Source organism: Gopherus evgoodei, chromosome 4 (genome assembly GCF_007399415.2).
Source record: "Gopherus evgoodei ecotype Sinaloan lineage chromosome 4, rGopEvg1_v1.p, whole genome shotgun sequence".
NCBI classification, from domain to species: domain Eukaryota; kingdom Metazoa; phylum Chordata; order Testudines; family Testudinidae; genus Gopherus; species Gopherus evgoodei.
The window spans coordinates 145,814,789-145,842,752 of NC_044325.1; the positions used below are offsets into that span (position 1 = coordinate 145,814,789).

General features: G+C 45.8%; 2 protein-coding genes across 3 annotated transcripts in view; one reads left to right on the forward strand and one right to left on the reverse strand.

The window, feature by feature from the left end:
- CAMK1G (calcium/calmodulin dependent protein kinase IG) overlaps positions 1-10,873 on the forward strand; it is a 37,318-nt gene extending 26,445 nt beyond the window's left edge. The window contains exons 4-13 of one of the 2 annotated variants that reach the window (XM_030561686.1): positions 740-814; positions 2,415-2,553; positions 3,915-4,038; positions 5,267-5,342; positions 5,850-5,962; positions 6,487-6,565; positions 6,963-7,050; positions 7,980-8,377; positions 8,940-9,069; positions 10,223-10,873. In XM_030561686.1, the coding sequence (XP_030417546.1) occupies positions 740-814; positions 2,415-2,553; positions 3,915-4,038; positions 5,267-5,342; positions 5,850-5,962; positions 6,487-6,565; positions 6,963-7,050; positions 7,980-8,377; positions 8,940-9,030 (1,183 nt within the window). In that variant the 3' untranslated portion in view covers positions 9,031-9,069; positions 10,223-10,873. The remainder of the gene's footprint in view (positions 1-739; positions 815-2,414; positions 2,554-3,914; positions 4,039-5,266; positions 5,343-5,849; positions 5,963-6,486; positions 6,566-6,962; positions 7,051-7,979; positions 8,378-8,939; positions 9,070-10,222) is intronic. The other variant, XM_030561688.1, reaches the window with a different exon arrangement.
- A 578-nt stretch (positions 10,874-11,451) lies between these two features.
- LAMB3 (laminin subunit beta 3) overlaps positions 11,452-27,964 on the reverse strand; it is a 49,428-nt gene continuing 32,915 nt past the window's right edge. Inside the window, 11 exon segments of the mRNA XM_030562219.1 lie at positions 11,452-11,839; positions 13,457-13,610; positions 14,589-14,765; positions 15,244-15,385; positions 16,673-16,880; positions 20,981-21,125; positions 21,937-22,140; positions 23,687-23,895; positions 25,792-25,952; positions 26,604-26,976; positions 27,368-27,479. Of these exon segments, the coding sequence (XP_030418079.1) occupies positions 11,706-11,839; positions 13,457-13,610; positions 14,589-14,765; positions 15,244-15,385; positions 16,673-16,880; positions 20,981-21,125; positions 21,937-22,140; positions 23,687-23,895; positions 25,792-25,952; positions 26,604-26,976; positions 27,368-27,479 (2,019 nt within the window). The 3' untranslated portion in view covers positions 11,452-11,705.

Genomic DNA, 27,964 nt, shown 5'->3' on the forward strand with positions numbered 1-27,964 from the left:
AATGTTCATGCAGACAAGCCCTGATTCTCCTCTCTCATAGATCAGGAGTCACTCTTTTGGAAGTGAGTGGAATTTTGCCCAGAGTAACTGTTGTGAAGCAAAAGGAATCAGGGCTGGCTCCAGGCACCAGCCCAGCAAGCAGGTGCTTGCGGCGGCCAATGGAGAGGGGCGGCATGTCCAGCAATTCGGCGGCGGGTCCCTCAGTCCCTCTCAGAGCGAAGGACCAGCCACCAAATTGCTGCCGAAGACTGAAGCGGCGGTGGTAGAGCTGCAGATCATGATCGTGGCTTTTTTCTTTTTTAAACACTGCTTGGGGCAGCAAAAACCCTAGAACCAGCTCTGTGAGGAAGATTAGGGGCATGACTTTCAGCTTCATAATGCATCATAACCTTTCAGGTACATAACAGATTGTTAGGAGGAGGGTGAAATATCGTTCTTTTTAACCTCTAAAGATAGGGCAAGAAGCAATGGGCTTAAATTTCAGCAAAGGAGGTTTAGGTTGGACTTCCTGTCAGGGTAGTTAAGCACTGCCTAGGGAGGTTGTGAAATCTCTGGGTTGGAGGTTTTTAAGGACAGGTTAGACGAACACATGTCAAGAATGATCTAGTTATTAGATAGTCCTGACTTCAGTGCAGGGAACTGGATTAGATGACTTATCAAGGTCCTTTCCAGTTCTACACTTCTATGATTATCCTCATCAGATAGGTTTGTAACCTCTGTTTGTCTTTGTCGGTTGCAGAATAAAACATGAAAACATTGTGACTTTGGAAGACATTTACGAAAGTGGAACCCACTTTTACCTGGTCATGCAGCTGTAAGTACCTCTTTCTATGCTTCATAGAAAGAACCATAACATTTTCCTGATGCTGAGTGTCCATATCAGCATCCCCATGCAGGATTCAGGCACTCACATCTGAAAGTCAAATGCACAAAAATATCCACTCTGACATGTTCTTCATCAATGAACTGTGAACAATGGGGTTTGAGATGCAACTACCCTAGACATTTCTTCACTGTGCATGGGCCTTTTATATTAGTATGTTTCTAAACTCAGATCAGGATCTGACTCCTCAACATTTAGCAGGACAGGAACAGGCAAGTTTCTAATTAAAGCTATGCTATGTACTGGGGTCTGTGAAAGGGAAAAATGGGCAAATGTCTCAGCAGTAAAGAAAGCAGATAGCTGTAAAGAACAGCTGAAGGTGTCCCTACTGTGACAGATAGAATAAGTGTGGATTCCTCTAATGAGGATTGTTTTACTCAGATTAACTCTCAATAAATCAGGTCATGTGATGGGGGCTGGAGACAGCTCAACACACAAGGCTGAAAGTCATCAGGGAAACCCTTCAAAGCCCTTGGGGTTCAGACAACCAGGTAGCAGCATCACAACTCAAGGCAATTTGAGTTTAAGAAATTTTCCAGTTGTACTTATTGGCTGCACAGGAATTATACTAGTGAATTATTTATGGAAATGCTTGTTTCAGATTGAAGAGCCAAATTGGCTGCATCAAGGCAATAGGTTGCAGGGCTACCTCAAACCTTGCTACATGCATTTCATGGGGCCGGTACACCCTGTCACCCTTTGGGGCAAGGGTGAAGGAGCATTATGGCCCCCCAAATGAGCTTAATTGACCACTCCTAGTCTTGGAGCAGTATGGCCTAATGTTTGGGCATTGTCAAGGTGGTCCTCCTACACTGGGCTGCGTGGCCTAATGGCCAGAGTCCATATAGCTGCCTTCTTAGTCAGGGCTGTGTGGCCTAGCAGCCAGACTGGTTGGAGGGGTGGGCTGCTGCCTCAGAGTGGATGGCAGCCAGGGTAGGAAGACCAGGGCCTTCCCCACTCCACCAGGTCCCAACCTCGGGATCCTGCCAGAACACTCCGAGCTAAGCCCAAGTTTTATACCTGATTCCCTTTTAAGTTTCCCTGAGTCACTTACTACCTGTTCCTCCATGACTTGTCATCTTGAGATTCCCACAGCCTCTCCTCTTCCTGTGGTGTCAGATGTCTGGGGGTCATGGGTCACCACCGTCTGGCTGGCCTCCATGCCCTGAAGTGCTGCTGGCACTCCCTCTGCAAGAACCTGCAGTGCATGTCCCTTTCCTTTGGTGGTCAGTCCCACCTGAGCTGAGTTGCTCCCTTTTATATCAGTGTTCCAGCTGGAAGATGCCCAGCAGAGCTGAGGGGATGTGGCCGCCTTGGCCCACAGAGCAGGATTAACCCCTGCTGAACCAGTATTTATGCATCCATTGGCACTTGAGCAAGGAAAGCCCAGGTACCATAGTGATGAGTGTGAGCTAGATAAAGATATAGGTTTTTTTTCATATCTAGGTCAAGTAAAATTTCCTGCTCTTCCTTTTATTAGTTTTTAATAGTCATACTCTTTAGCTGATGACGTGTACTATCTGACCTTCAGGGTGTCTGGCGGGGAGCTATTTGACCGAATTTTGGAACGAGGAGTCTATACTGAGAAAGATGCAAGTGTAGTGATCCAACAGGTCCTGGCAGCGGTGAAATATCTGCATGAGAATGGAATAGTTCACCGAGATTTAAAGGTATGTAGACACTGTGCTCTTTGGGAACAGAATTGCCCTGCGATATTAACAATGTCTGCAATGCAGCACTGCAGGGTTCACTAAAGCACACAGTGAAATTCTACTAATGCTCACCAGCTTTTTAGGATCATGCTAATGTCACTATCACCACCCAATAGATCATCCCCTTGGACTTTCATCACCAAAAGCACATAAGGCTCCTATGTAAGGTGCAGGGGCAACTCCATTTGGTGGTAACAGTAGCAGGTTGCACCAAACACACTTATCCATCTAGTTGTGCTCAGTGAGTGTTAACCTGACTCCTGAATTCCAGAGCCATTGCCTGGAATTGGAACCTCACTCTGTATTCTGTGCAGTAACTTTCTAGAGGTTTTAGTCTGAGTCATCCTCCTGCTCATTCTGCTGGCCTGGAAGTCAAAGAGCTTCTTGAAATGGCAAGTGAACTGTTTACAAACCAATTAACTCCAATGGCTTTCATGACATAAAGGCCTCTAAAGAGAGGTCACTAGCATAATCCATTGTTTATACAAGTGTCCCCTGGCGCCAGCCCTAGGAACTACATATACAAGCATATGGGTATGTAACAGGGTGTCCATACCTGGAGTCATTGCTGGTGAGAATGCAGACATGGGCCTATTCTGGCCTGGATTCTTTAGACAATGTCACTTCAGCTCATGATATCGGAAGTCAAGATTCTCTGTTTTTCCCCAAATAAGGCTGCAGCATCAGCAGCAAAATACAGAACTCCTTTGGACTGAGTGTCAATATTGAAGTAAAACTATTTGTACTATCATAAGGCCCAGGGGCCCCACACATGTAGCACAAGGCAGCCCAGGCCCCAGGGAGCTGACAGTTTAGGTTCTAGAAGGGTGCTTATCTGATGCTCATCTCTGCAGTATCTGAATGCCTTGCTCTCACTGAGGGGTTTTTATCTTCAACAGCCCTGTGCAATAGGGAGGCATTACCCACCCTTACAGAAAGGGAAGTGAAGCACAGGCTTGATGAAATGACTTGCCCAGGTTCACACACAGGCTGTGTGGCAGACGGAGCCGAGAAATTAACTTGGGTCTCAAGTCCCAGCCCAGTGCCCTACCCACTAAAGCATCCTTCCTACCTAAAATAAAACCAATATAAGAGGAAACAACTTGGTAGAGCAGAAAATAGGTATGGTGGGGAAAGCCTAGGAATGTATTCATCATTTTACTGCTGTGGTTTTAGAAAGTCACCTTTATATCCCTGGCCACGATTATTTTTATTCGTGCATGAACAGAAGCACAAATGAACCTACCATTTGTCAATTGTAGCTGTCCCTCTTTGATTGTCGGGGCAGCATTTAAATTCTGACCATTTCTTACCAACAGCCTGAAAACCTGCTTTACCTGACTCCGGAAGAAAACTCCAAAATCATGATCACAGACTTCGGCTTGTCTAAAATGGAGCAGAATGGCATCATGTCCACCGCTTGTGGGACGCCAGGATATGTTGGTGAGCAAGGAGGAAAGGATGGACTCTCACTGATGACCTCCATGACACAGGCCCACATAAGCCTCCCAGGCACTTTCCAGAAGAAAGCAACGAAATAACATGCTTATGCATATTAGTAACATGCTAATAATAAATACACTGTGTAGGCTGCAGAAGAATCAGATTAGGGACATGATTTTAAGGATGGCAAAATTTCAGAAGACTTAAAAGAGAAAAGATGTGCAAGATAAATGTTTTATATTTTCATCCTAATCTTGAAATTATTCAAGAATTCATTTTATAATTTAAAAATTAAAATCAATGGAAGTTTTGCTTGAGTAAGGATTTCAGGATTTGGCCTGTAAGTAGTAATTTTTTGGGACATTCCCTTATATGGTTAGCAGAACGTGTCTGAGACAGCTTGATCTAATGGCTTGAGAGCTCCAGCATTCCAGCGTTCTAAACCATCTCCAAATTGCACTCTGGCCTTGTGCAAGTCAATCAGCCTTCCTTTGTATGTTGCCCATCTGTAAAATGTATTTACTTCATATGTCTAAAATGTAACCGTAGGGAGCCCATCCTAGGCTCTGGACCGCAGCCCATAAATTGAAAATCACAATATAAACAAATTAGTATAATGAACCATATATCACAAGGGATGCCAGAGCTAATTAATGTCCAGACAGCATTTTGAGGCTATAAAGTTCTGTAAGAACAACCAGGTATAAAAGGTAAAACAGAGAACCTGGCTCTTCGAAACACACAGGAACTGAGATCCAAAGGTTGAAAGCTGAAGCTAGACAAATTCAGACTATAAGGTAGAAAAATTTTAACAGTGAGGGTAATAATCATTGAGAGTTTACATGGTGGATTCTCAATCACTTCAAGTCTATAAATCAACACACAATGCTTTTCTGAAAAGAAGGGGCCTATAGCTCAACCAAAGGTTATAGGCTTGATGCACACGTTACTGAGTGAGGTTTTCTGGCCTTTGTTATGCAGGTCAGACTAGATTATCATCATATTTTTTCTGATCATAAAATCCGAGTCAGTCGTCTTGCTGCTGCTTGGGTTTGGTGGGTGGCAAATGCACAGAAGTGTTTGTACACACAACAGTCACTAACTCCTGCTCCAGTATGAAAGCCTCACAAACGAGGTCTGAGAAGCCAATTTTTTTATGTCAAGTCATTCACTATCTTGAAATGATTTATATTGCCTATAACTTTGATTTGCTTTTGATTTCCTGTAGCTCCAGAGGTCCTAGCACAAAAGCCATATAGCAAAGCTGTCGATTGCTGGTCTATAGGAGTCATTACCTATATCTTGTGAGTATAAGCCAACAGCACCCTTGCTTTTTTGACAGATGCTCAGGATTCTTCAGTGGTGTGGCCCCTTGGGTGACCCCCACATACGCTTGTGCAAAATGGATGACATGCCACCAGCTTAGGAGCCCTGATTTGTTCCCAAGGTGAAAGGCAGTGAAACTCAGTGTAATAAAGACCGCAGGCCAATTCACTACAGAACCCACCCCGTGCACTATTTCTTCGGTACCATAACTATCACTCAGCATCCCCTCTGTGCTTTCTAGGTTCGGCTGCATTCCATTAGCTGCACACCAGCTGTGGCTTTGTCCTGACATTGCTGCACCAAAGCTTTTAGCTTTTTTCTGAATTGTTTCGCCCAGACCATGCTGTGTGATGAGGATACATACAGCATCGTCCTCCATTCTTCACTTATCCCTGGGATCCACACCAGCTGATCGGTAGAGTTAAAAAAAAGCTTGTGTGTGTGTGGAGAGAGGAACTAATCAACTTCTTCCTGTTCTGCTCCAGGCTGTGTGGATACCCTCCCTTCTACGAAGAGACAGAATCCAAACTGTTTGAAAAGATTAAAGAAGGCTACTATGAGTTTGAATCTCCATTTTGGGATGATATCTCGGAGTCTGGTAAATCTCACCCACTGGGAAGCACTTTATTAGCACCCTGTCCCCTCTCAGGCATACAACATCCAGAACTCTCCTGATCCTGGATGGTCTGAAATCTACAAGAGAGTGCAAGTGAAGGGGAGTTAAGTGAATCACATCCTCACATTTTCCACAGCAAGTTATTTTCTTTGCTTCGTGGCCACAGTCAGGGTTTCCATGCACCTTCCTCTGAAGCATCTGGTACAGGCCAGGGTCAGAGATGGGATACTGCAGTGGGTAGGCCACAGGTCTGATCCACTCTGACAATCACTACATTTTAGCAATAAACCTTGACCCATCTTGAGTTACATTGCTTAAGGGGCCATGTTATCTCCATGGAGCACGTGTCCATTTTACCTTTGGGACGGTGTTACAATACTGTGGGTTTAGACATGGAACATTTAACGCTTAAGCAGCAGGTTTTATCTGCCAGCATTTGTTGTCAGCTTGAGGACTACTTCCTGCACGTGCTAAAACATGTTTCTATCTCTGTTTCCCACAAACAGCCAAGGATTTCATCTCTCATTTACTGGAGAAGGATCCAAATGAGAGATTCACCTGTGAGAGAGCTCTGAGGCATCCCTGGTGAGAGGAACAGGTCTCCTACCATGTGCATGTGCACCTAACATTGCCAGTCTCAGCATTTAGTACTAGAGGCCTATCTGTAGCCTACAGAATAGTGATGTGTTACTATTCTCTAATATTTTCTTTGCAGTCTGACTTGGAATGTTCTGTCTTTCTTTTCTGTGAAGAAAGTGGCTATTTGTGCACAGTTCTCCTTTAAGATGGAAGGGAAACAATCCCACACTGATATTTCCTCAACTCTGAAGTGTGTGTTTTTGTATTATGTTTTGTTGCTGTTTTTCTTTTGGGTTTAATTACTCTTGATTGAAAGTACAAAGCCGTTAGCTGCCTCCAGAATATGGAATGCCTCTCAAATGCCATCTGCCTACAAGCTTGTTTCTTCTCTCCCCATCTGCAGGATTGATGGAAATACAGCCCTTCATCGGGACATATACCCATCTGTCAGTGCTCAGATCCAGAAAAACTTTGCAAAGAGCAAATGGAAGGTAGGTTGTTTGCCATTGGGAGTGCTAGAGCCATTTCCAATGCAAATGCCAGTTCCTGCCCTCTAGCCATGAGCACACTTTCAACACCATGAATAAGCACCCACAAAATGGACCCCTTCCCCAGAAATCAGTTTGCACATCTTACATGACGATTATTTATGTTATGGTAGGACCAAGAGGTCTCAACTGAAATTAGAGCCCCTCTATAGTGCTGAACTTGATACAAACACAGCCCCACACACAAAGGGTGGGAAGAGGAAGGATTACAGTCCCATATTACACATGGGGAACTGAGGCACCAAGCAGCTGACTTGCCTGTGGGAATTGAACCCAGGTTTCTTTTCTTACCCCCACACCTGTCCTTCCTGTCAGCTAAGTGTGTGAGATTGGCACTGCTTCCTGGTTGCAGTGAGGTTGGCAGTGCTGCAAGAACAGCCTCTTCCATGGTGTTTTAGTTACTTTGTTGAAAAAAGTGAAGTGAAGCACTGGAATGGGTTCCCTAGGGAGTTGGTGGAATCTCCTTCCTTAGAGGTTTTTAAGGTCAGGCTTGACAAAGCCCTGGCTGGGGTGATTTAGTTAAGGATTGGTCCTGCTTTGAGCAGGAGATTGACTAGATGACCTCCTGAGGTCCCTTCCAACCCTGATGGTCTATGATAGGGTTCAATTTTGAGCTAAATCTTGCAGCTCTGACCAGTCTGTAAGCAACAGCTAATTCCACAGCTGACTTATCAAAAAGGGGTTGGGTGAAATTCTCCCCTACCTTTGCTTATGCCAGGGTTGAACTTGGCCCATCATCAGAGCAGCACGGCACTAGGCAATGCAACTGCAGTAAATCACTATTCAGGAGATATCCTCCATTGACACTGCAGCATCCAGGTAGCTTTGCAGCTTGGGAGATCATCATGGTTGTTTTGTCTCCTCTTGCTCAGCAAGCCTTCAATGCTGCAGCTGTTGTGCGCCACATGAAGAAACTCCACATGACCTGCCATGCACAGGCTGACATGAGCCTCCCTATCATACAAGTGTCAGAAGTATCCAGACTCAGCAGCCCTATGGGCACCAGCCAAGAGATACCCATTCAAGACAAGAAGATGCTAATTCCCATGTTAGCATGTCAAATTCCTCCCAGCCAGCTTGACCAAAACACCCAGATGACACAGAGCAAGTCACTAGATCACTTGGTTAATGAGTCCTTGATCTTGCCGGACAATCAGAGCCCTCCAACTCTAACTTCTTGCGGTTGCAGTTCAGCCTCCGAGGGGCACGAGAAGGTGAAGACCGTCTTCTGTTCGGAGTCAGCACTACTTAAAAAAGATGCCAAAAACCAGTAGGTAACCACTTTGTCCATTCTAAATACTGACCCAGGTTTGTCTTCACAGTACTGTCCCTGCAACCAAGCGGCACTGGGCTTTGTGGAAACCTGGTGGATGCATTCAGTTCCAAGCACCAGGTGTTGGTGGGAAAGAGGGGAGGGAGAAAGGACAGATGAGAAAAGGACAGATGGAAATTTGTAGTGGCTCTATAGGTTTGGCCAGCCAAACTCCCTCCCACTCCCTTGGAGGAGAGCCTGGGGCATCAGGTTGAGACACATTGGCCAGGTGACATGGCAGAGCTTGCAATGTACTGATGAACCAGAGGACTTCACTCCCCAGCATCCTCAATCTGGTGCCTTTCCATAATTTGGAAGGGCCTATGACTTTTTTTTTTTCAGTTGCTAAAAATACTGGTCCTGCTCCTCAGCTGGCATTAATCATAACTACACCATCTGAGTAGCTGGCCCACTGTTTATATTAAAAAAAAAGTTATTTCTGCTCAATTGAAAAAAGTACCTAGATTTTGCTCTTCACTTTTTGCATTTTTCTCTTTCCACCCCTCTCCCCCATAACCAGTCACTTCAAATCAGAGGTTATCGTACCCATGAAAACCAGTAACAATTCATACCGTGGCACTGGGCAAACTGGTGTTTGTTTGGTCATGTGATTTAGCAAGTCATCCATTTGATCCAACACATCTTTAACGGTAAGTGCACCAAGATCAATATCATTATTGCTGTAAAATGATGAAGCAAGAAGTCTGGATTATAGAGTTTTCTGAGTGAAATACATTTGTTTTGGTTGTAATCATAGCCGATGGATGTCGTGGCAGCAAGGGTCTGACAAATCGAAGCATCTTTCAACTTCTGTTAAGACCAATTCTGGGAATCCAGGGGCCAGATTGGTTTCCATGGGAGTTGCTCACATCCTGTTGCATGAGAATAGAGGCCCTCTAGGTTCTATTCTGTAGAGGAGAGGTAGCACATAGGCCTGCCATTCTGAACTATACACAATTGCGAGTTATTAAATCAGAGCAACCACACACTGGCCAGGTCTGTGACATGGGATAAGGAGCCTTTGGCTAATGTCAGTAGTGTCCGTAAGCTGTTGCCACATGACTGCTCTGTGGTGGCCTATATAAAATGTGATTGAGGGAGTCAGTCCAGCTCAGAGGAGGTAAGTGTCCACATCACACAAACCACTAGCACGGTCAGCACTAACTGGCTCCTCTGGCATTCTCAGCAGACATCCAGGACTGATTGGGCCATGGAACCTGAACTATTTTCCCATCCTTAGCTGGAATCCACCCAAGTCAGGTCTGAGGCACAGTGACCCCGCAGCATAGGGAAGCCTGCACTGCTACCCAAAGCTCTGCTCTTGATTAAAAGAGATCACATGCCCCAGGCACAGAAATGTCTGTGTGACTTTCAGAACTGCAGATGAGATGAATTATGGATTAGTTAAGCAGACACTTGCACTATTGTAAGGAAGCGCTAAGAAGTATTACCATTAGACATTGCATGAAGGAAAATATCCCCCAAACAAAGGTAAAAATGGTAGCTCAGTTCTACTCCCAAACAGATGTTGAGAAGTCAGTCTTGCTTTATATTATGGTTCCAATTTTTATATAAAGGGTTAATAGATGGTAGACATGAGCATATGTGTTATAAGTGGCTTTATGCATATCAGTAGAAGGTTATCAGCCTGTTGGAGTCTATTTCAATTTATTAATCTTTTATAAGCAACAGATTAATGAAACCAAGAGGGCCCTGGTGCTGTTTGTTAAAGGAATGTGTGCTGGAGGAACTGTCCACTGAAACAATTCCAATAGTGACTTTAAACTCTCTCTCCTGTTCCAGAAGGGCTGATTTATTCATTTCTACACTTCGCAGCCAGACAACAATAGCACAAACAAGAGGAGAGGAGATTGAATCCTGGCAGAAGCAGATGGAGAGCCATTTTCTCAGAGGAGAGTGGCCATTGGGTGGGAGAGCTGCACACTTTTTACTCTTAAGTAATCCTTCAGAGCAACAACCCTGAAGAGTATCTGACTCACTAGAACATGGAGCAGTTACTTGAGAGAAGGGAGGTGTATGGGCACAAGGCTTCTGCTAGCACCTTCCATGTATATGACACATACATCATTGCACAAGGCTGTATCTTGATTCTTAATATATATTGTGTAGTTGTTCAACATGTAATAAATATGCTGCATGGTATAATTCTTTTAAAGCAAAGCTATATGGTGTTGGTTTAATCATAGGCATCCCAGCAGTTTTACAGTCTATACCTCTCACTGTTAGGACTTTAACAGGCTCGAGCTCAGATGTAAGAAGTCCAGTATCAATGGCCTGTCTTGGGTGTGCAGTTTTCATTTTAAGCTGTGCAAAGAGAGAGCCTGCTACCATCCTTCACGTGGCTGATGATAATCAAAGTGAGTTCCCTGTTTCCAAGTCTGTAATTGTGTAATAAACACCATGCTTAATAAAGCTGACTTATTTTGTAAAGTGCCTATTGGTTAGAGGTGGACGTGGTCTCCTAAATCTCCCAAGACAAATTCTTACTGCCAACGCAGAGTTGTTCCCTACACTCTTCTGTCTGCAAAGTATTGATTGAAAATAAGCAGGTGCTGATAAAATCAATGTGGGTGGTATTTAATGCCACCTTAAAGCACCACTGCTCTTCCATTAGTGTAAATAGGGCTCTTAGTGTTTACCTCAGTTATCCTTCCTGGGAATGGTCTTATTTTCATCCTGCCCCTCTTATGACTTTCTTTGAAGAACTAAATGCAATATACCAGAAAAGGTTTTTTTTTTTTAAAAAAAAGTCAGAGTTTCAAAAGGTGAAATCCACATGCTAAAATAAATAAACATCCCCTGTCTAGTTGGCAAACCTCATGCAGAAATAACTCCTTCCAAAAGGCTTTATTAGTTATTGACATTAGATCCACCTTCCCACTTTCCTCGAGCCACTCAGTGTGGCTTTAGCAAGGCCACATAACATTCATTCCTTCTAAGGGCTAGGGTGACCAGATGTCCTGATTTTATAGGGACAGTCCCAATTTTGGGGCCTTTTTCTTATATAGGCTCCTATTCCCCTCTTTCCTTCTCCCCCCCCATCCAAATTTTTCACATTTGCTGTCTGGTCACCCTACTAGGGGAGCTTGTTCTTTTTGGCTCCATGCTAGCTATATTCTAAAGGTATAGTAGTTCTATTAGCAAAGGTCTTGAGAACAAGAAACTTCTACAAGCGAGGAGATGGGACTAAGGCCCCCAGTCAGTGTTTGAGCAGAAGGCAGACAATGCAATTATATGGCGAGATGGAGCCCCAGCAGCTCATTGATTAGCAACTGATGTAGTACGCAATTCGTTCATGGATATGATTGTTGATCTTTTCCACCTGCTCCTCCAGGCCTGCGAGGCTGGCTGACTTGACGATTAAGGCGTTGTTGCTTTTCTGAATTTCCGTTTCTATAGCTAAGGAGAGAGGCAGTTGGAGTTAGGGGAAGATAGTCCAGGAAAACGATATTATGCCCTCAGGCCTTCATCACCCTTCTGAAAATCTACACCCTCTCAATGTGTGTAAGGAGAGCACTATCAGAATCCAACAGAACAGCCAACCACACGAGCCCTGCCTACAACATGCCCAAACCCAAACAAAAAGTGCATCATAAAGCCACTCCTCCAATGTCCAGGGCACCAGATAACATCAGTCAATGTTTCTTTCCAATAAAGCCTGCCCCCCACCTCTCCAATAAAGCTACTCCAGACAGTGAGCATTGAAGTCAATAGAAATTCCATTGCTGACATCAATGGCTGGGCAGAAACAAGCCCATACTGTATGCACTGCATGTTCTGGAAGGGAAATTGCACACAGGCCTATTTAGCAACACTAAGACTCCTTCCTGAGTTCAGCAATCTACAAGCAGCATTAAGTGCTCGGTACAAACAATAAGCAGCAGCATCCAATCAAATCCCTGACACGGGGAGGCACCTTTGATAAATGATGTTCACTAGAGCCACTGCTTTATCACTGAAAGCAGTGCCAAAGCTCTAGCCTGATAACTACTTGGGATCAGTGCCATTCTCCACCAGCTTGAAAGGCTCGAGCCTTCTGGCCATGGCACTTAATCTGCACCGTGGCTGGCACCCAAAGCATACTGAATGAGGCCCTTAGACATGAGAGCTGGAAATGGAAATGAATGCATGGCGCATCAGTGTACAAGAGGTGAACTAGAGAAGCACATTATTGAAGCTAGTCCATGGGGGGCTGAGTGGCACAGTGGAGTTGGTACATTGGCTTTTGCTCTCCAGATGCAAGTTCCGATCCCTGCGTGGGCCACAAGGGATTTGGTGGCATCTCAGCCTCAGTTCCCCATACATGCCTCTCACAAAATGCCTATGCCAATGGCATGGAGGGGAAGGTCCTGAAATTACACAGTAGGGTCCAAATTCATTCTGGTGAGGCCAGGGATGAACATGGTATGAGATTTCTATTACTCAACCCCATAATGTTGCACTGCAAAATTATCTAGGAGCAACAGAAGCGGCGATGGGAGCTGAGCAAAATGCTGTAAGGTTCAGTGATGTGACAAATGGTGAGCACATCAATCAATCCCTTTGTCGTGAAAACCACAAAGCAGAATCCTTTGTATTCAGCGCTAAGTTTAACCAGTTGTCTGGGTTTCTGTGGCTAACACATTTGTCCTCCAAGGTCTTTACTTAGGAGGATGTTTCTTGTATCTACAAGCAGAATCACTCATTCAGGGCTTGGCTAGATTAGAAGAAATTGTACTCACATAATTACATTACATTCCTGGGGCCAAACAGGGTTTACATAGGGGTAATTCACCCTGCTGGTTTACCAGCCCCTTCTTACACCAATGGATTACACCTACAGTAGGGCTTTGGATCAATGTAGAGGGAGGGGGATGAGGAACCTAATATAGACAGGGCTTCAGCCATCTAATTCGGCACCACTCCCGCACATTCTTCTGTACCTCTTCGGGTTCCGTTCCCTCACCAGTGAGAAGCAGCAGCCCCTTTTCTCCACTTGGAATCATGCTCTGACAATGCCTGCACAAATTTACTTACTTTCCATCCTGAGCATCATAGCCCAGGTTTCTTCAAAGAGCGCTTTTGCCTCCATGTCGATACTTTGGATTCTGCTGCCCTGCACTCCCAGCGTCAAATTCTGTCCCATCCGCCTCTTCAGCTCAGCATATTTTTGTTTCACATGTTCAAATCCCTGGAGGAAAGCCAATGAGCAGTGCAGGTGAATTCAAGCAAATAAATGAGGTCCAAGTGATGAATGACCTCTAGACACTGTAGTAGATCATTGTGTTATAAATGGCCATTATTACTATTATAGAGATATTAAAGACCATATATATTTACATACTGGTTTCCAATGCCTTTATAGAAACTCATAATTCAGCATCCTCTGAATTAATGTGTGGAGTACTGGTCACTCCATCTCAATAAGAATGTTGCAGAAATAAGTGTTCAAAGAAGAGCAATAAGAATAACCGAGGGCCTGGAAAACTCTTGTGTAAAGAGAGGTTGAAAAGATTGGCATTGTTCACTATAGAAAGGAGACGAAGAAGAGGGACAAGGTAAATGCATATCAACAAATACATAGTTTAGAGAACGCGAGATCAGGAACTTCTGTTCTCCCTGTTTCATAACACAAGAAGAAGAGGACATTCAAAACTGATGAAAGGAAATCCTTTTTCATGTGTAATGAAATTGTGGGACTCATTGCCTTGGGAAGTCATCGAGGCCACAAAATTAGCTAGATTCAAACAGAGATTGGACATTTCTATGGATAACAAGAATACGCAGAGTTACAATAGTTAATGCTAACAATTTTTGGCAAGGATATTAAACCTCATGCTTCAGGGCTTAAATCTAATAATTGTTAGACCAGGATGAAAACTAATGTGTGGGCAAATTATCCTACTTCTGCTACTGCAGGGTTCTTACACCTTCCTCTAAGACCATTGGGTGCCGGACATTGGCAGAGCTGAGATAAGTAGACAAGAGGGACCTTAGGTCTGAACCAGGCTGGCAATTCCTATGTTCCTAAAAACAGAATAATTCACTTTCCCTGCAGCAGTCAAATATGTTCTGCACTTATGTGACTTTGCTCCCGCATGAGAATAAGAAGCTAGTGAAAGATTATGGGCAGAGTCATTCCTAGGCTGCTACGAGACCTCCCTTGTACCTGCTGAGTGCTCCTTGCTTGTTCACTGGCTTCTTTTGCTCTCTGCTGAGCATCTGTGGCCTGCAACCGATTCTGCTCCGCCTTGTGCCGCAATTGATGGATTCTCTCTGTGAAATTATCCAGCTGATCAGTAATGTCTCTCATACTCTTCTCCATTGGACCAAGGACAGCCTGGATCTAAAAGCCAAAGGTGTTTGGTATTTTAAAGAAAAGCTCCTCCCAGAACATCATTAATGATATATCATCCTCAGAGGCACTCTTATGATTTATTATTGGCCTGTAACACAGACTCAGAAGTGAGTACAGCCCCCAGCCAAGGTCCCACTGTGATAGACTCTGTTCAGTCGACAGAACAAAGACAGTTCCTATCTCACAGAGCGACAAGTGGACAAACAGACAAATGGGGTAGGGAACAAGGAGAACACACAGAGAAAAACAGTCTGACTTTTACAGCAAGCCAATTTTGCTAGGATCCAGCCTCTTTGTCATCATTGCATCAGCAGGGTAGGATGAAAATGGGTGGGGATCAAGGATGTGATTAGTAACCTACCCGCAGTGGCAAGGCACTTTGCAGGGAGTTCCACGAGAGTTTCAAAGGAGCAGCATGCAGGCCACGCAGCGTTACAATGCTAGGAATGCAGCATACATCACTCACCTCATCAATGCGGAGCTGGATGAGCTGAAGGGAATAGCTGGAGCCACTGATAGCATCCTGGGCTTCCTGGAGCACTGTTTGTGCTTGTCTCAAATTCTCCACCACTTCTTCCACGTTGCCCTCTACTGCGTTTGCTCGGTTCCTGAGGAAATGCAATAGGGAAGTATGATTAAATCAAAAATGTATCATTGTAACTATAATGCTACTGCTACTGCTTTGTGGCTCAAAAGTTAAAAAATGGCAGAGGGGAAATAAGCTGGATAAGTGGAACATCTTGTAAAGAGAAGATGTGAAAAGCTTGTAATAGAAGCCAGAAGTCCTCAAGCCACTGTGCTTTAACCACTTGACCATGCTGCCTTCCAAGAAGAGAAGCAGTGCTGTACTTCCTACCACTAGGACGAGGAGGCAGGATGGGAAAAGAAACCAAAGCCACCTTTAGAAGCACAACTGCTTTTAATAATTGGTAAAGTGGGGAAAGATGAACTATTTCAGGGGAAAGAAAGTGCCCAATTAGTTGCTAAAAGTTTTGCGTCCATTATACTGGCTGCCAGTTTGAATGAAACTTTTTACTTTCCCCTGGAATGTCTGCACGCAAAGCCAGACTCCTCTAACTCATCATGCTCAGCTGGGGTCAGATGCTCTCAATGGGTTTACACTCTTATCCCATTAACCTTCTCTCCAGAATATTGCTACGATGGAGTCATCATAAAACAAACCCATTGCAGCTCTACAAGGGTGCTCTGGTGGTGGTTGTTTTAAAGGGACAAGCCTCCACACTTTCATCAGGATAGTAAATATTTCATTTAATGCTCTTGTCCTCTCCCTTAGTAACTGTGCAATTATAATGGAGATCCCATTACTGAGTCCCTGGAAATCCCCGTTCAGCTCTATCATCTCTCATGAGAGGTACTCAAAAGAAGCAAAAAAAGTCCCCATTGGTCAGGGAAAGATCTCCCCACCCCAGTATCTATAATGAAGGGATGTCAGACTATTGTTATTAGCAGCAGAATTTATTATTTGCTTTGCGATATCAGCTAGAGGCACCAGTCAGGACCGGAGTCCCATTTCTCTAGATACTGTATGGACACACAAGCTATTGGCTAGAATCTCAGCTGATAAAAATCAGCACAGCTCCCCTGAAGTCAATGCAGGTTTACACTAGCTAAGGATCTGGCCAGCAGTCAAGTGCAATTTGGTTCCAGTAATTCTGGCAGCATTATTCCAACCATGCTGTGTAACGTGACTCAGGCACAAAGAAGGTGAATCTGAGTGTGGGAGTTGTTGGAAGGCCACATGGACAGTGAGTAGCAGAATTGAAATGGGAGTCTCTCTCTTTGGGAGGGTCTTGAGGAATGCAAATATAGGGCCACTTCCATCCATTTCTGTGGACTCTGGGTCAGGCCCCTAGACTTTCATCCCATTAGCTTACCTTGCCTGTTCAGCCTCTTGCTGAAGCCTCTTGGCCTTAGCAATATCACCAGCTGTTTGGGTGAGGATGCTCTCAGGGCACTGCAGCTTAGCAGCCAGGTTTCGGATCTCAGTCATTTTCCTCAGGACCGCAGCAGTGTCAGTTGGGAGGCGGAGTGAGAGCACATAGTCGCTGACCTCCTGGATGGTAGCAGGATCAGTGGCTGGGTCTAGAGTGTTTACAAACAAACAGAAAAAAAGTCAGGAAGAGCTGCAAGAATAGAGTGTGGGCAGGTCTGGGAGCACAGCCTGGGGACCAGAAATCCAGGGGGCAGGCAATGCAGCAGGTGACTGTGAACACCAGGTTCAGGGGTTACAAATTCCCAGCTCCTCTAGCTCCTGCTACCTCCTCCTTCAAAGAGTTGTGTGTGTCTGCCAACAGGCAGCCAGGTTACTGCTAACTTAGTCCATTAGTGTATCCCCCATTTTACAGTCCCTCCTAAGGGACCTTAGGCAGTACTTCTGCCGGAGCCACTCACTATGCAGATAAGATGTTCTGTGTGTCCTAGCTGTAAGTCTGTCTTTGTGGCTCCTACCACACAGGCAGGGTTTCAACTGTGTGAGAAAATCCAGGAGGTGATTCTTTAACAACTGAACCATCTCAGCCCCGGGGTCAGATCAGTTGAGCAGAGAGACAATGGGCCAGATTCGGCTTTGCACAAGTCAGTGCAGATTGCTGCACCAGCTAACACTAGGCATAAACCTGACCCATTGCCTGGAATAAAATAAGAACTGGTTGAGATTTAACTGAGGACACTGCCAAACACTTCAGCCAAGCTTCCAGCCAGAGCACTAAAACAATACCTTTGATTTGACAAAGAAAGCTGTGAAGCTAAATGTGGAGTGCAGTCTGACACTAGAAGCAGACTGAGCAGCTCATGTATTCCAGGACAAGCCTTTTACGTCTACACTACCCGCCGGATCAGCGGGTAGTAATCGATCTATCGGGGATCAATTTATTGATTCATCGCGTCCCATCTAGATGTGATAAATCGATTCCCGAATCAATGCCCGTACTCGGCAGGAGAAGTAAGCGGAGTTGATGAGGGAGCCGTGGCGGTCGACTTGCCGCTGTGAGGACGGCCAGGTAAGTCGAACTAAGATACTTCGACTTCAGCTACACAAATAGCATAGCTGAAGTTGCGTATCTTAGACTGACACCCTCCCGCCCAGGGTAGATCAGCCCCTAAGGCGGCACGCGAGCTGATTTTCAGTGGCACTCACACTGCCTGAGTCCTGGCCACCGGACCGGGGAGCTCTGCATTCTAATTTAATTTTAAATGAAGCTTCTTAAGCATTTTTAAAACCTTATTTACTTTACATACAATAATAGTTTAGTTATATATTATAAACTTATAGAACGAGACTATCTAAAAATGTTAAAATGTATGACCAGCACACAAAACCTTAAATTAGAGTAAATAAATGAAGACTCAGCACACCACTCCTGAAAGGTTGCTTACCTCTGTGTTAATGATTAGCTGGGACTTGGTAATCTCTGTAATACCAGACAGTGCCGAATGACCTGATTTTCTTATTCAACTAATTCTCATGAGGTTGATCCGTTATTAAAATCTGCTTATGAATTATAGATCATCCCACTGGATGTTGGGCACAATAAATTCTTTCACCTGGTTAATAATCTGCACTATAGAAGATTTGCTTGAGTTTATTTAGGTCAGCAAGTGCTGCTGGAAAGCTGGTCTGGCCTGAGTGCTGTGCAAAAGCCACCATCATAACTGATGCTAATTGAGGGCCCTCAGAGGCTGTCTCAGCATCAGAACATAAGAACATAAGAACGGCCGTACCGGGTCAGACCAAAGGTCCATCTAGCCCAGTATCTGTCTACCAACAGTAGCCAATGCCAGGTGCCCCAGAGGGAGTGAAGCTAACAGGCAATGATCAAGTGATCTCTCTCCTGCCATCCATCTCCATCCTCTGATGAACAGAGTCTAGGGACACTATTTTTACCCTTCCTGGCTAATAGCCATTTATGGACTTAGCCACCATGAATTTATCCAGTTCCCTTTTAAACATTGTTATAGTCCCAGCCTTCACAACCTCCTCAGGTAAGGAGTTCCACAAGTTGACTGTGCGCTGTGTGAAGAAGAACTTCCTTTTATTTGTTTTAAACCTGCTACCTATTAATTTCATTTGGTGACCCCTAGTTCTTGTATTATGGGAATAAGTAAATAACTTTTCCTTATCCACTTTCTCCACATCACTCATGATTTTATATACCTCTATCATATCCCCCCTTAGTCTCCTCTTTTCCAAGCTGAAGAGGCCTCGCCTCTTTAATCTTTCCTCATATGGGACCCTCTCCAAACCCCTAATCATTTTAGTTGCCCTTCTCTGAACATTTTCTAGTGCTAGAATATCTTTTTTGAGATGAGGAGACCACATCTGTACGCAGTATTTGAGATGTGGGCGTACCATGGATTTATATAAGGGCAATAATATATTCTCAGTCTTATTCCGTATCTCCTTTTTAATGATTCCTAACACCTTGTTTGCTTTTTTGACCGCCTCTGCACACTGCGTGGACATTTTCAGAGAACTATCCACGATGACGCCAAGATCTTTTTCCTGACTCGTTGTAGCTAAATTATCCCCTATCATATGGTATGTATAGTTGGGGTTATTTTTTCCAATGTGCATTATTTTACATTTATCCACATTAAATTTCATTTGCCATTTTGTTGCCCAATCACTTAGCGAAGGAGAACGTATTCTGCTCTCAGATGCCAGGATAGAGATACAATGGCAGGAAAGCATGTGAGGAAGTGTCTCCCTGCTGCCACTCTACTGTACCTACTCTGCAGATGGAGTGCTTGGTGCCCCAGAGCTGCCAATTCAGCACTTTTCACCTCTGCTAAATTCAGTTAATTTGTTTTGAACTGTTTTTTTTTTCCCCACCTTGGAAAAGGAGAGTGATTCCTGAACAGCAGCAGGAAGCGAGGCCAGATTTCTCATTAAGTTCTACAGTACAGAAAGCCGAGGTCTAGAAATTTCTGCCCTCCCTACAGCCACTTACGGTAACTTCACAGATGGCATTTGGAGGTCATTAAGGCAATGGGCTAAATCTGTCCCTGGTGTAACTCCGTGGAAGTCACCAGGGTTACAACACCAGTAGTTAATCTAGTGCTGTGTGAATGGCACAATCAAAGCTTGACTCTGAAGATGTTGGTCCTGGTCAGACTGTACTTCTACTCCCCGGGGGAGAACTAATTTAAGTTTCAGGTGCTGAAGGCTCAAACCTATCTAGATGTAGTCAAATACCAGAGCTGACTACATTCAACTTATATCAAGGTTAGTCCATTTTTGAATGCAAGTCTGCTATCCGGGGTTCACAGTGCATTAGTGACATTAACACTCTTAGGCAAAACAAAAGCAGCACTCCCTTTAAAAATGGTTGTATCAGTTTAATAGCATTAGAGTAAGAATATTAACCACATCTGGTTCCCTAGACAGTGCAGTGTGAATGATGTAATATTCCCAATATGCTATTGGGAATTGCAAGATATTAGAACTAAGAGAACTGTTCACAAAAAGGCCCAACACCAATCAGAATTTGCTTGTTCTCAGGTCTCATTGAAACTCGGACAGCAATTCAAATATTTGCAAACCTTTTGAAAGCTCCTAGGCCTTTTTTCCAGTAAATCTGAGGCCAATTTATTGTTTCCTTGCAACACGAATTAGGTGAAACTGAGCCATTTTAACTGAGTTTTGGGCTTCATTTGAGCTCTAAATACAAAGCAAACCTTGGAGGTGTTCAATGTACATGGATCAAAACCAAAGCAAATATTTGTACCATGAGACAACCCCCTGGGTTTCACACTGCTGTGGTTATCATTTCCCCTGCTCTTCAGAAAACACATCTAGGGAGCTAGAGCTGGTGGGGATCCCAATGGCCCAGTGATTATGTAACTTTTTGCCAGGATTCCATTTCTCAATGAAACCAAGAAATCCTCTCATGAGATTTAAAGACTAAGCAGAGACTACAAGGCCAGATCTTCAAAGGCTTCTTTATCTGTACTCAGAACTGGCACATCCAATGAAACCAGCCAACAAGCTCTTGTCCAGGTGAATAGGTGTAAGCCAGGTTGGGGGAGTAATTCCCTGACCTGTTCTCACCCCTCCCTGTTCTTATGGCTAAGGTTTTCCATCCACAAAGGGACACGCATGGGCATGCTGTGGGCTTAAAGAGTCCCTTAGAGCTTTCCCCTCAGTGTCCTGCGCTCGCATGCATGGAGACGGTTGGATTTACCTGACAGGAAGTTGCGGACTTGCTGGATGAATTGCTGGATGCGTCGGACGTCTCCTTCTATCTGGGTCCTGGTTACACTTACTTGGTCCCCGAGACGTCGTGCATTGCTTTGGATTTGGTTTGCAGCTGTTTCTGCTGCCCTGATCTGCCAACAACAGTGCCCCCGGTAAAGTTAGTTTCTACTTGGCACAAGACAGCCTAGAAAGCTCACCAACCCTGTCTGGGCTATGCCACCAACATCCTGGGCGACCTTGGGCAAGTCACTCCACCACTCTGTGCCTCAGTTGCCCCATTGTCAACAGATGAGAGGAGAGCCTTGAAGGACAAAGATTTAAGATGGGATTTTCAAAACAGATTTTCCAATGGGACTTGGGCTTCTAAGTCTGAGATACTCAAATGAAAATCTGTAGGAAGGGGCTAATGTGGCTAATGCGTATATGCTGGATCCTAACTAATGATGGTGCAGAGACTGTAGCATAAGAGCAGCGTTGAAAAGCTTGACAAGTTTAAGCTTTCCAAACTCCCTCCCCATTTTGCATTGCTGCCCTGGAAATTCAGTGAGAACAAGGTCCCTGGTGACCTCCCCTGAGTGCTGGAAACACCAGGAGAAGAGCTGTTCCCTGGGTATTTCAGACCTTTGGCTTCCACTCTAAGAGGGAGCCAGGACATGCGAGTCAAGCACAAAAATGACCATTTTTTTAAAGAAGTTCTACTCACATTTCCCAGCCACCCAGGAAATTCAGGTTTGGGTGAAGTTTGAGGTGAGTTATTTGAGCCCTCCCTAGCCCTGCCTGGGTAAACATGCCAGCCACCCCCCTCTCTGCTTAATGAAGGTGACATCTCCACTGCAATGTATCATGGGAGCAGGTGAACACATAGTGTTTACCCTAATCAGCCCCTCCTTGCCGTTACCTGTGGAAGCAGACACCCCTGAGCTCCTCATTTCCTGTACCTACCATCTGCATGGTCTGCTGGAGCTGAGTGTTTAAGCCCTGGAGCTCTCTGGTGGTCTTCTCAGCAGTTCTGATTACGCCCCGTGACAGCGGAGTGATCCCTCTGCAGCTGAGGCCTGTTCCGCACTCCACTGTGCTGTCCTGCGGACACAGCTCCCCGTCACAGTGCCCAGGGGTACAGGGCTTGGATCTGACACCACTGCAAATCTAAACACAGAGAGAAGCTGCACGCTGGTGAGAAGGCTCTGATGGTATTGGTGCTTCACCATCAATGGCATAAAGACCACAGTGAAGATGAACCTTCCAACACAGATACAAGAGAACAGGTGTATTTGCATATCCATGGGTGCACAATTCTTTTAGGACTATTTCTGGTGTAGCATTCAGTATGGGCTTAGAGGAGAGTACAAGCAGGAATGGCTACACAGGAGTGTAGTGCAAGAGTGTAACAGAAGATGCACACAAGAACAGTTCATGGAGAGCAGTGAAAGGTATGTCTTGCAATACAGAGCAAATACATTGTGTGGGGAAGAGTTTATATAGAGCAGTGGAGGGTATGCACAGATAGCTGTATGTAACTCAGGGTGAGCATACCTGGGTACACTGGATGGCCTATATATTTTTGGAGGCAACTCACTATTTGGCAGCTGTCAGTGGCAAGGAAAAAATGGTATAGATTCCTGTGCTCCCGTTATCAGAAGAAGCTCCATACAATGCACAAGGGTGTCTAGAAATAAGCTAATACCCTTCAAAGGGCCAGGGCATACCTGGTCTCCAAGTTATATGTGATAACCACGAACACCCTGTAACCCACAGGGTTTGCTTGTATAGAGGTTATAGACTGAGAAGTCCTAAGCGGTACTTCTGTATGAATGGCAAAGGTTTGGGACTGTACGTCGCCTTCTAACATTATCACTGTGGTCTATTCAGTGAGGAGGCCAAGAGGAGCAGCTGTGAGGGTTCAGAACTGGGGCATTTACCCCTTTCCTGTCACAGGCAGGGATATTTCACATGGAGGTGGCTCTGATGTTGTGAAAAGCAGTGAGATGAATGGGTGATGGTCTCCACAGCAACATACATCAGGAGATGCTGAAATGTGTCTCCATGGCAATAGCAGAGCAGCGTGGGGAGGAAAAAGAAAAGGAGACCTTGAGCAGAAATCAGACAGCTCTTGGAGACATAATGCAGTAAGAACTGCTAGGGAAAAGTTTCACTGGTGGGGAGACCATCCAGTGACTTGGTATCTGCTGTTGATCTGCTGTATCAAGCTTGGCTCAGCTGAATAGCACCTGCCAAGAGCTCCAGGACCACACCCCTTCAGTACATAAAACGGGGCAGTGATGCATTCTGTGGATGCTAGAGATCCCAGCATACCATGCTAGGCTGCTTGGGTCAAGGTGGAGTAGTGCAGGCTGGGACCTCTACCCTCTGCACTGCAAGCAAAGGTGCGAGTACAGCACGTGTAGACATGCTCAAGCTAGCTTTGATCTAACTAGCTCAAATACCAACAGCAACTAAGTTGTGGCATCACGACTAGCCACTTAAGTATATACCTAGGGTCCTGGGTGGGCTTGAACAGCCTGTACTGACACATCTTCAGTGCGATAGGTGCTCAAGCTAGAAAGATCAAAACTAGCCCTGGTTTGTACACACATGCTGCCATCACACCCCTGGCTGCAGGTAGACGTATCCTTCGTCAGAGATGCTTTGACCACCTCATTTCAGCCTGCGATAGGATCCATGTCTGCTTCACCTTATTTATAGTTGGTGTCAAGTTGGGGGAGGAGGCCATTTCGCCTTGGAGGGCCTCCAGCCTGGAGGTGTGGTCTGTAAAGCTGCTTTCCAGCCCCTCGGTCGTTCTCCGGTTCTCCCTGGATCGAGTCAGCAGGCTGGAAGTGCCCGTTATGCGGTAGCTGGCATTGGTGGAGCTCTGGTAGGCAGAGCTGACAGTCTTGAAGGCTCCTGCAGAAATAAAACCATGTGCAATGTGAATGGCTTCATGACTCATCAATGCAGCAGTGCAACCTAAACCATGGGATTGATTTTAGCCTGCTGGAGAATGTGTGGTGGGGAAGGGGGAGGAAGCTGCAAGAGTGGTTAGTCACAAGGAAAGTGATTAACGATCCTTCTATTGATTGTTTCGCTGTGAACTGCAGCCTCCCTTGTGTATCTAAGTCTGTCTTTGAGCAATGGCTGTAAACAAAACCAGAACAAAATACAGACAGGTCCCAATTCCAGCCACCCTCAGTGCAGCCCAGGAGCAGCAGCGTTATGGCACATCTGTGGCTTTCCCACGCCAACCCTGGAGACTGACAGGGCCTGGAGTAGTCCATGGGGGGCTACTCTATATCACACCCATCTAAGAGCGACTGTCCTGATAGCATGATTCCCTGGCCATTCCCATGTTCCCCTAGTCAGAAACTCTCCATTGGGAGCCAGAGGAGTGGGTGGCACAGGTGCAGCTGTAGGAACTTCATACCCCTCTGTGGTTATTCTCCTTTGCTGAAGCGGAGCAGTGCGAAGTGGCCATAGAGGAACCAAGGATGTGGACCCACAGACGGAAAGAGAGAGGTGACCCCTACAGGGCAATGAAAGAGTGAACTCACTTTAAAGCAAAACAAATCACTGGTAAAACCTTGGGTTGAAAAATGCGGAGGATTCTGGGTGGGGTTCTAGATTTCAGCTGAACTCAACATCTCAAAGGGAAGCTCACTATAAAACGCCAGGAAGCTCACTACAAACTGCCAGGCTTTGCTAGGTTTCCTGCTGAAGCTACTAAGATTCTCAGGTTGTCCATCCAATCCCACCAATCCACCCATCTGGCTTGCTGAATAGAGGACCCCTTTGGAATCATGGCAAGGGAGACCTGCTTCCTCTCTACTGCTCAAGAGACACACACACTCCAGCCCTCATAGACTCATAGACTCATAGGTCAGAAGGGACCAATATGATCATCTAGTCTGACCTCCTGCACAAGGCAGGCCACAGAACCCTACCCATCCACTTTTATAACAACCCCTAACCCAGGACCGAGTTATTGAAATCCTCAAAATTGGTTTGAAGACCTCAAGCTGCAGAGAATCCACCAGCAAGCGACCCATGCCCCACGCTGCAGGGGAAGGCAAAAAACCTCCAGGGCCCCTGCCAATTCGCCCTCAATGGGAGCAATCAGAAAGAAGCAGACAGAACTGCACAGAAGTCTCAGAGGTCATTCTCCAGCACTACAGATCACTGCTTTGCCAGCAAATCCGAACAGACGCACAATGAGTCAATGAGGGAAAGCAGAAAACAATAAGAAAAAATAAGAACTCGTTAGGGAACTAGCTGTAGTAGGGATGTGGAGGAAACCCACCAATATCATCCTCACAAGGCTTAATTAGCTCTTCCCAACAGCATCTGACAACCACTTGACTCTCTCTTCTACCCCATCACCTCTCCCATTTGTGCAAAAGCTTCATTCGTTCAGCTTCCTTCCAGTCCTGGTGACAGATTCTCAGAGGGGCTTTTATTTCCCATTTTTAATTAAGCTCAGGCTGTGTTTTAGAAGGCGAGGTGCTTCTGTAACATCCAGAAGAAAGTTTGTGCTGTCTGAGAGGGAAATCAGCTGGACTGCCTGTGGCTGACCTTTCTGATGCCTAAGCTTTGGAGACAAATTCTACCAGCTGTAGGTGCAAAATTGCTAATGAAAGCTTAGAAGTTCGGTGGAAAGAGCACCTCTAGCCTGCATAACTATTTGCTGATCCTGAATTGCCCATTGACACAGAGATGCTCCTCACCCATCCAACTGGTGGAAAAGTAGCCAGAATTGCAGTCACCACAGATGGTTGAGTACAACTGCATTGAGCCAAAACTGCCTACCTGAAAGGTCTGTGCGGCGGCTGGCTTCAAACTGGGTCTTCTTAATCTGGTACTGCCCATTAATGAAAAGCAGGCTCTTGTCCAGGGCTTCAAGATCATTGGCTAGAGACAAGGTGTCATTCACAAAGGGTAGGTTGGGATTTATGTCCTGGACCTGCCGTCTGAAATCGAGAAAGAAGAAAATAAAATGAACCATGTCAGAGCGCACCGTCTGTCTGTCTCATGTGTATTACACACATAGCAAGAGAGAACTGAGAGTTCCTGCCCCAAAACTTTAGCAGTCGAATAGACAAAAGGTGCGAGGGGAAACAGAGGCTTAGGCAGAGAAGGGATTCCTCCCTCTCACAGAGGAGGTTGGTGGCAAAGCCAGGAATTCATCCTCAATCCAAGGTCAGCACTGCCTCTCTGCCTTATATGTCTATCTAAACATCTGGGACGATAACTTCACTAGAATGACCTGTGCAAACAATGGGAACGAGGGGCTCACAGTTGGTTCTACCCCGTCTGTGGATTAGGAAGACAGATATGTTGGCAGGATGAGCACATATGGCAGGGCCTCCACATTGTGCGATTACTGAGCCAAGCAGACCTATTTTAAACTGAAGAACAGGCAAGAATGTTAGTGCGATTAAATGTGCAGCATGCTAAGCCTGTATGTTGAGCCTCTCTCCAGTATTAGGTCCACACAAGATAAAAGCCTACTACTGCAGCCAGCCCAGGGAGTTCTTCCTTTCGTTCAAGTGCTAGAGGCCAATATGGGGTTCTTGGCACTGTGAACAGATCATCTGTACAAGTGAGGAGGAGTCTTTTACCTGATTGCAGTGAGCATGCTGGACACCTGACTCAGGCCCTGCTCCGTCACTAGGGGGTTGCCAAGGATCCCCTGGATCTGCTGAACATTGCCTTCCGCTTCCAAGATGCGGGTGCTGAAGCCAGCACCCCCCGTTCCCCACTGCAGTCGTGAGGTGGAGTTTCTCAGGCTGGCTTGGCGCAGGCCGAACTGGTGAATTTCGCTGTCGTAGGCCTGGAAGCAGGAGTGGCACGTCTCACAGTGGGGGTAGTTGCTACAGTAACCCCGCTGGCACTGGTCACAGCGAGGCCCGGTAAAGCCAGGGCGGCAGAGACAGCTGCCTGTAGTCTTATCACACACCATCCCCTCCGTGCCCTGGAAACTGCAGTCGCACTCTGTTGGGTGGAGACGGGGAGGTGAAAGTCTGTGACAGGCAAAACAGTGCTGCTAAATCAGATCCCCATTGTATCCCACTTCCCCTGCATGGACCCTCTGTGGAAAGGAATTAGAGTGGTGAGTCCCAACCTCTCGCACCTTATCCAGGATGCAGAGGGGAAGGCTCTTGCATGGAGGGTGGCAGGAAAGGACCCAGCAGGAGGCAGTACTAGGCACACGGAGGGATGGGAAGAGGAACAGAGAAACACAGGGGGGCTGTTCCAGAGGGGAACGGTCTCGTCTACCAAAAGCAGCAAGGTTTTAAAGTGGCAGGACAAGGGCCAGGAGATATTTTTAGAAACAACAATTCCCTGGTGCTGAAAAACAGTGATAAAAAACGATTGTACGGACCTCTGCATCCTGTCCTGACGTCACCATGGGACCCATCTGGACAAACCCGCAGCTGGGCAGCAGAGCAGGTACGCCCTACGAAGCCTTCCCGGCACTGACACTGCCCTGTGAACTGCACCAAGAGAGGCACAGCAGTGGGGAAACAGCTTTGAAAAATGTCTGTAGGGAGACAGGGGGAAAGCCCTCCCTCGCTTGTTCTTGAACCAACAAATCACACATCCCCTTAGCAATGTCCCCTTGGTAGCAGGACTAATATACAGAGGCCCCAGCAATGGCAATCCCATGCTTTCCTGGGGGAGAAAGTCTCATCAAGTAGTGGGAGTATGTCTCCTGGGGTTGGGAATCACACTCCCAGCTCGGAGACACCTTAAGAGGCCTGAATCCTTTCAGCCCCTGTTGGGTCGAGCACTTTTGACAACCCACATCACCAATGTTTGAAAACATTGGCCTGAGTCCCATGCTAGCTGTGATGAGAGTTCTCCACCCCTCCATGTCTCCTGCACCATGGAGACCAAAGAGCTCTCTCTCCATTATCCAAGCCCTTCTGCTCTGATTCATCGGCTCAGAATCTTTACTAGGCCACGGGCAAGAAACAAA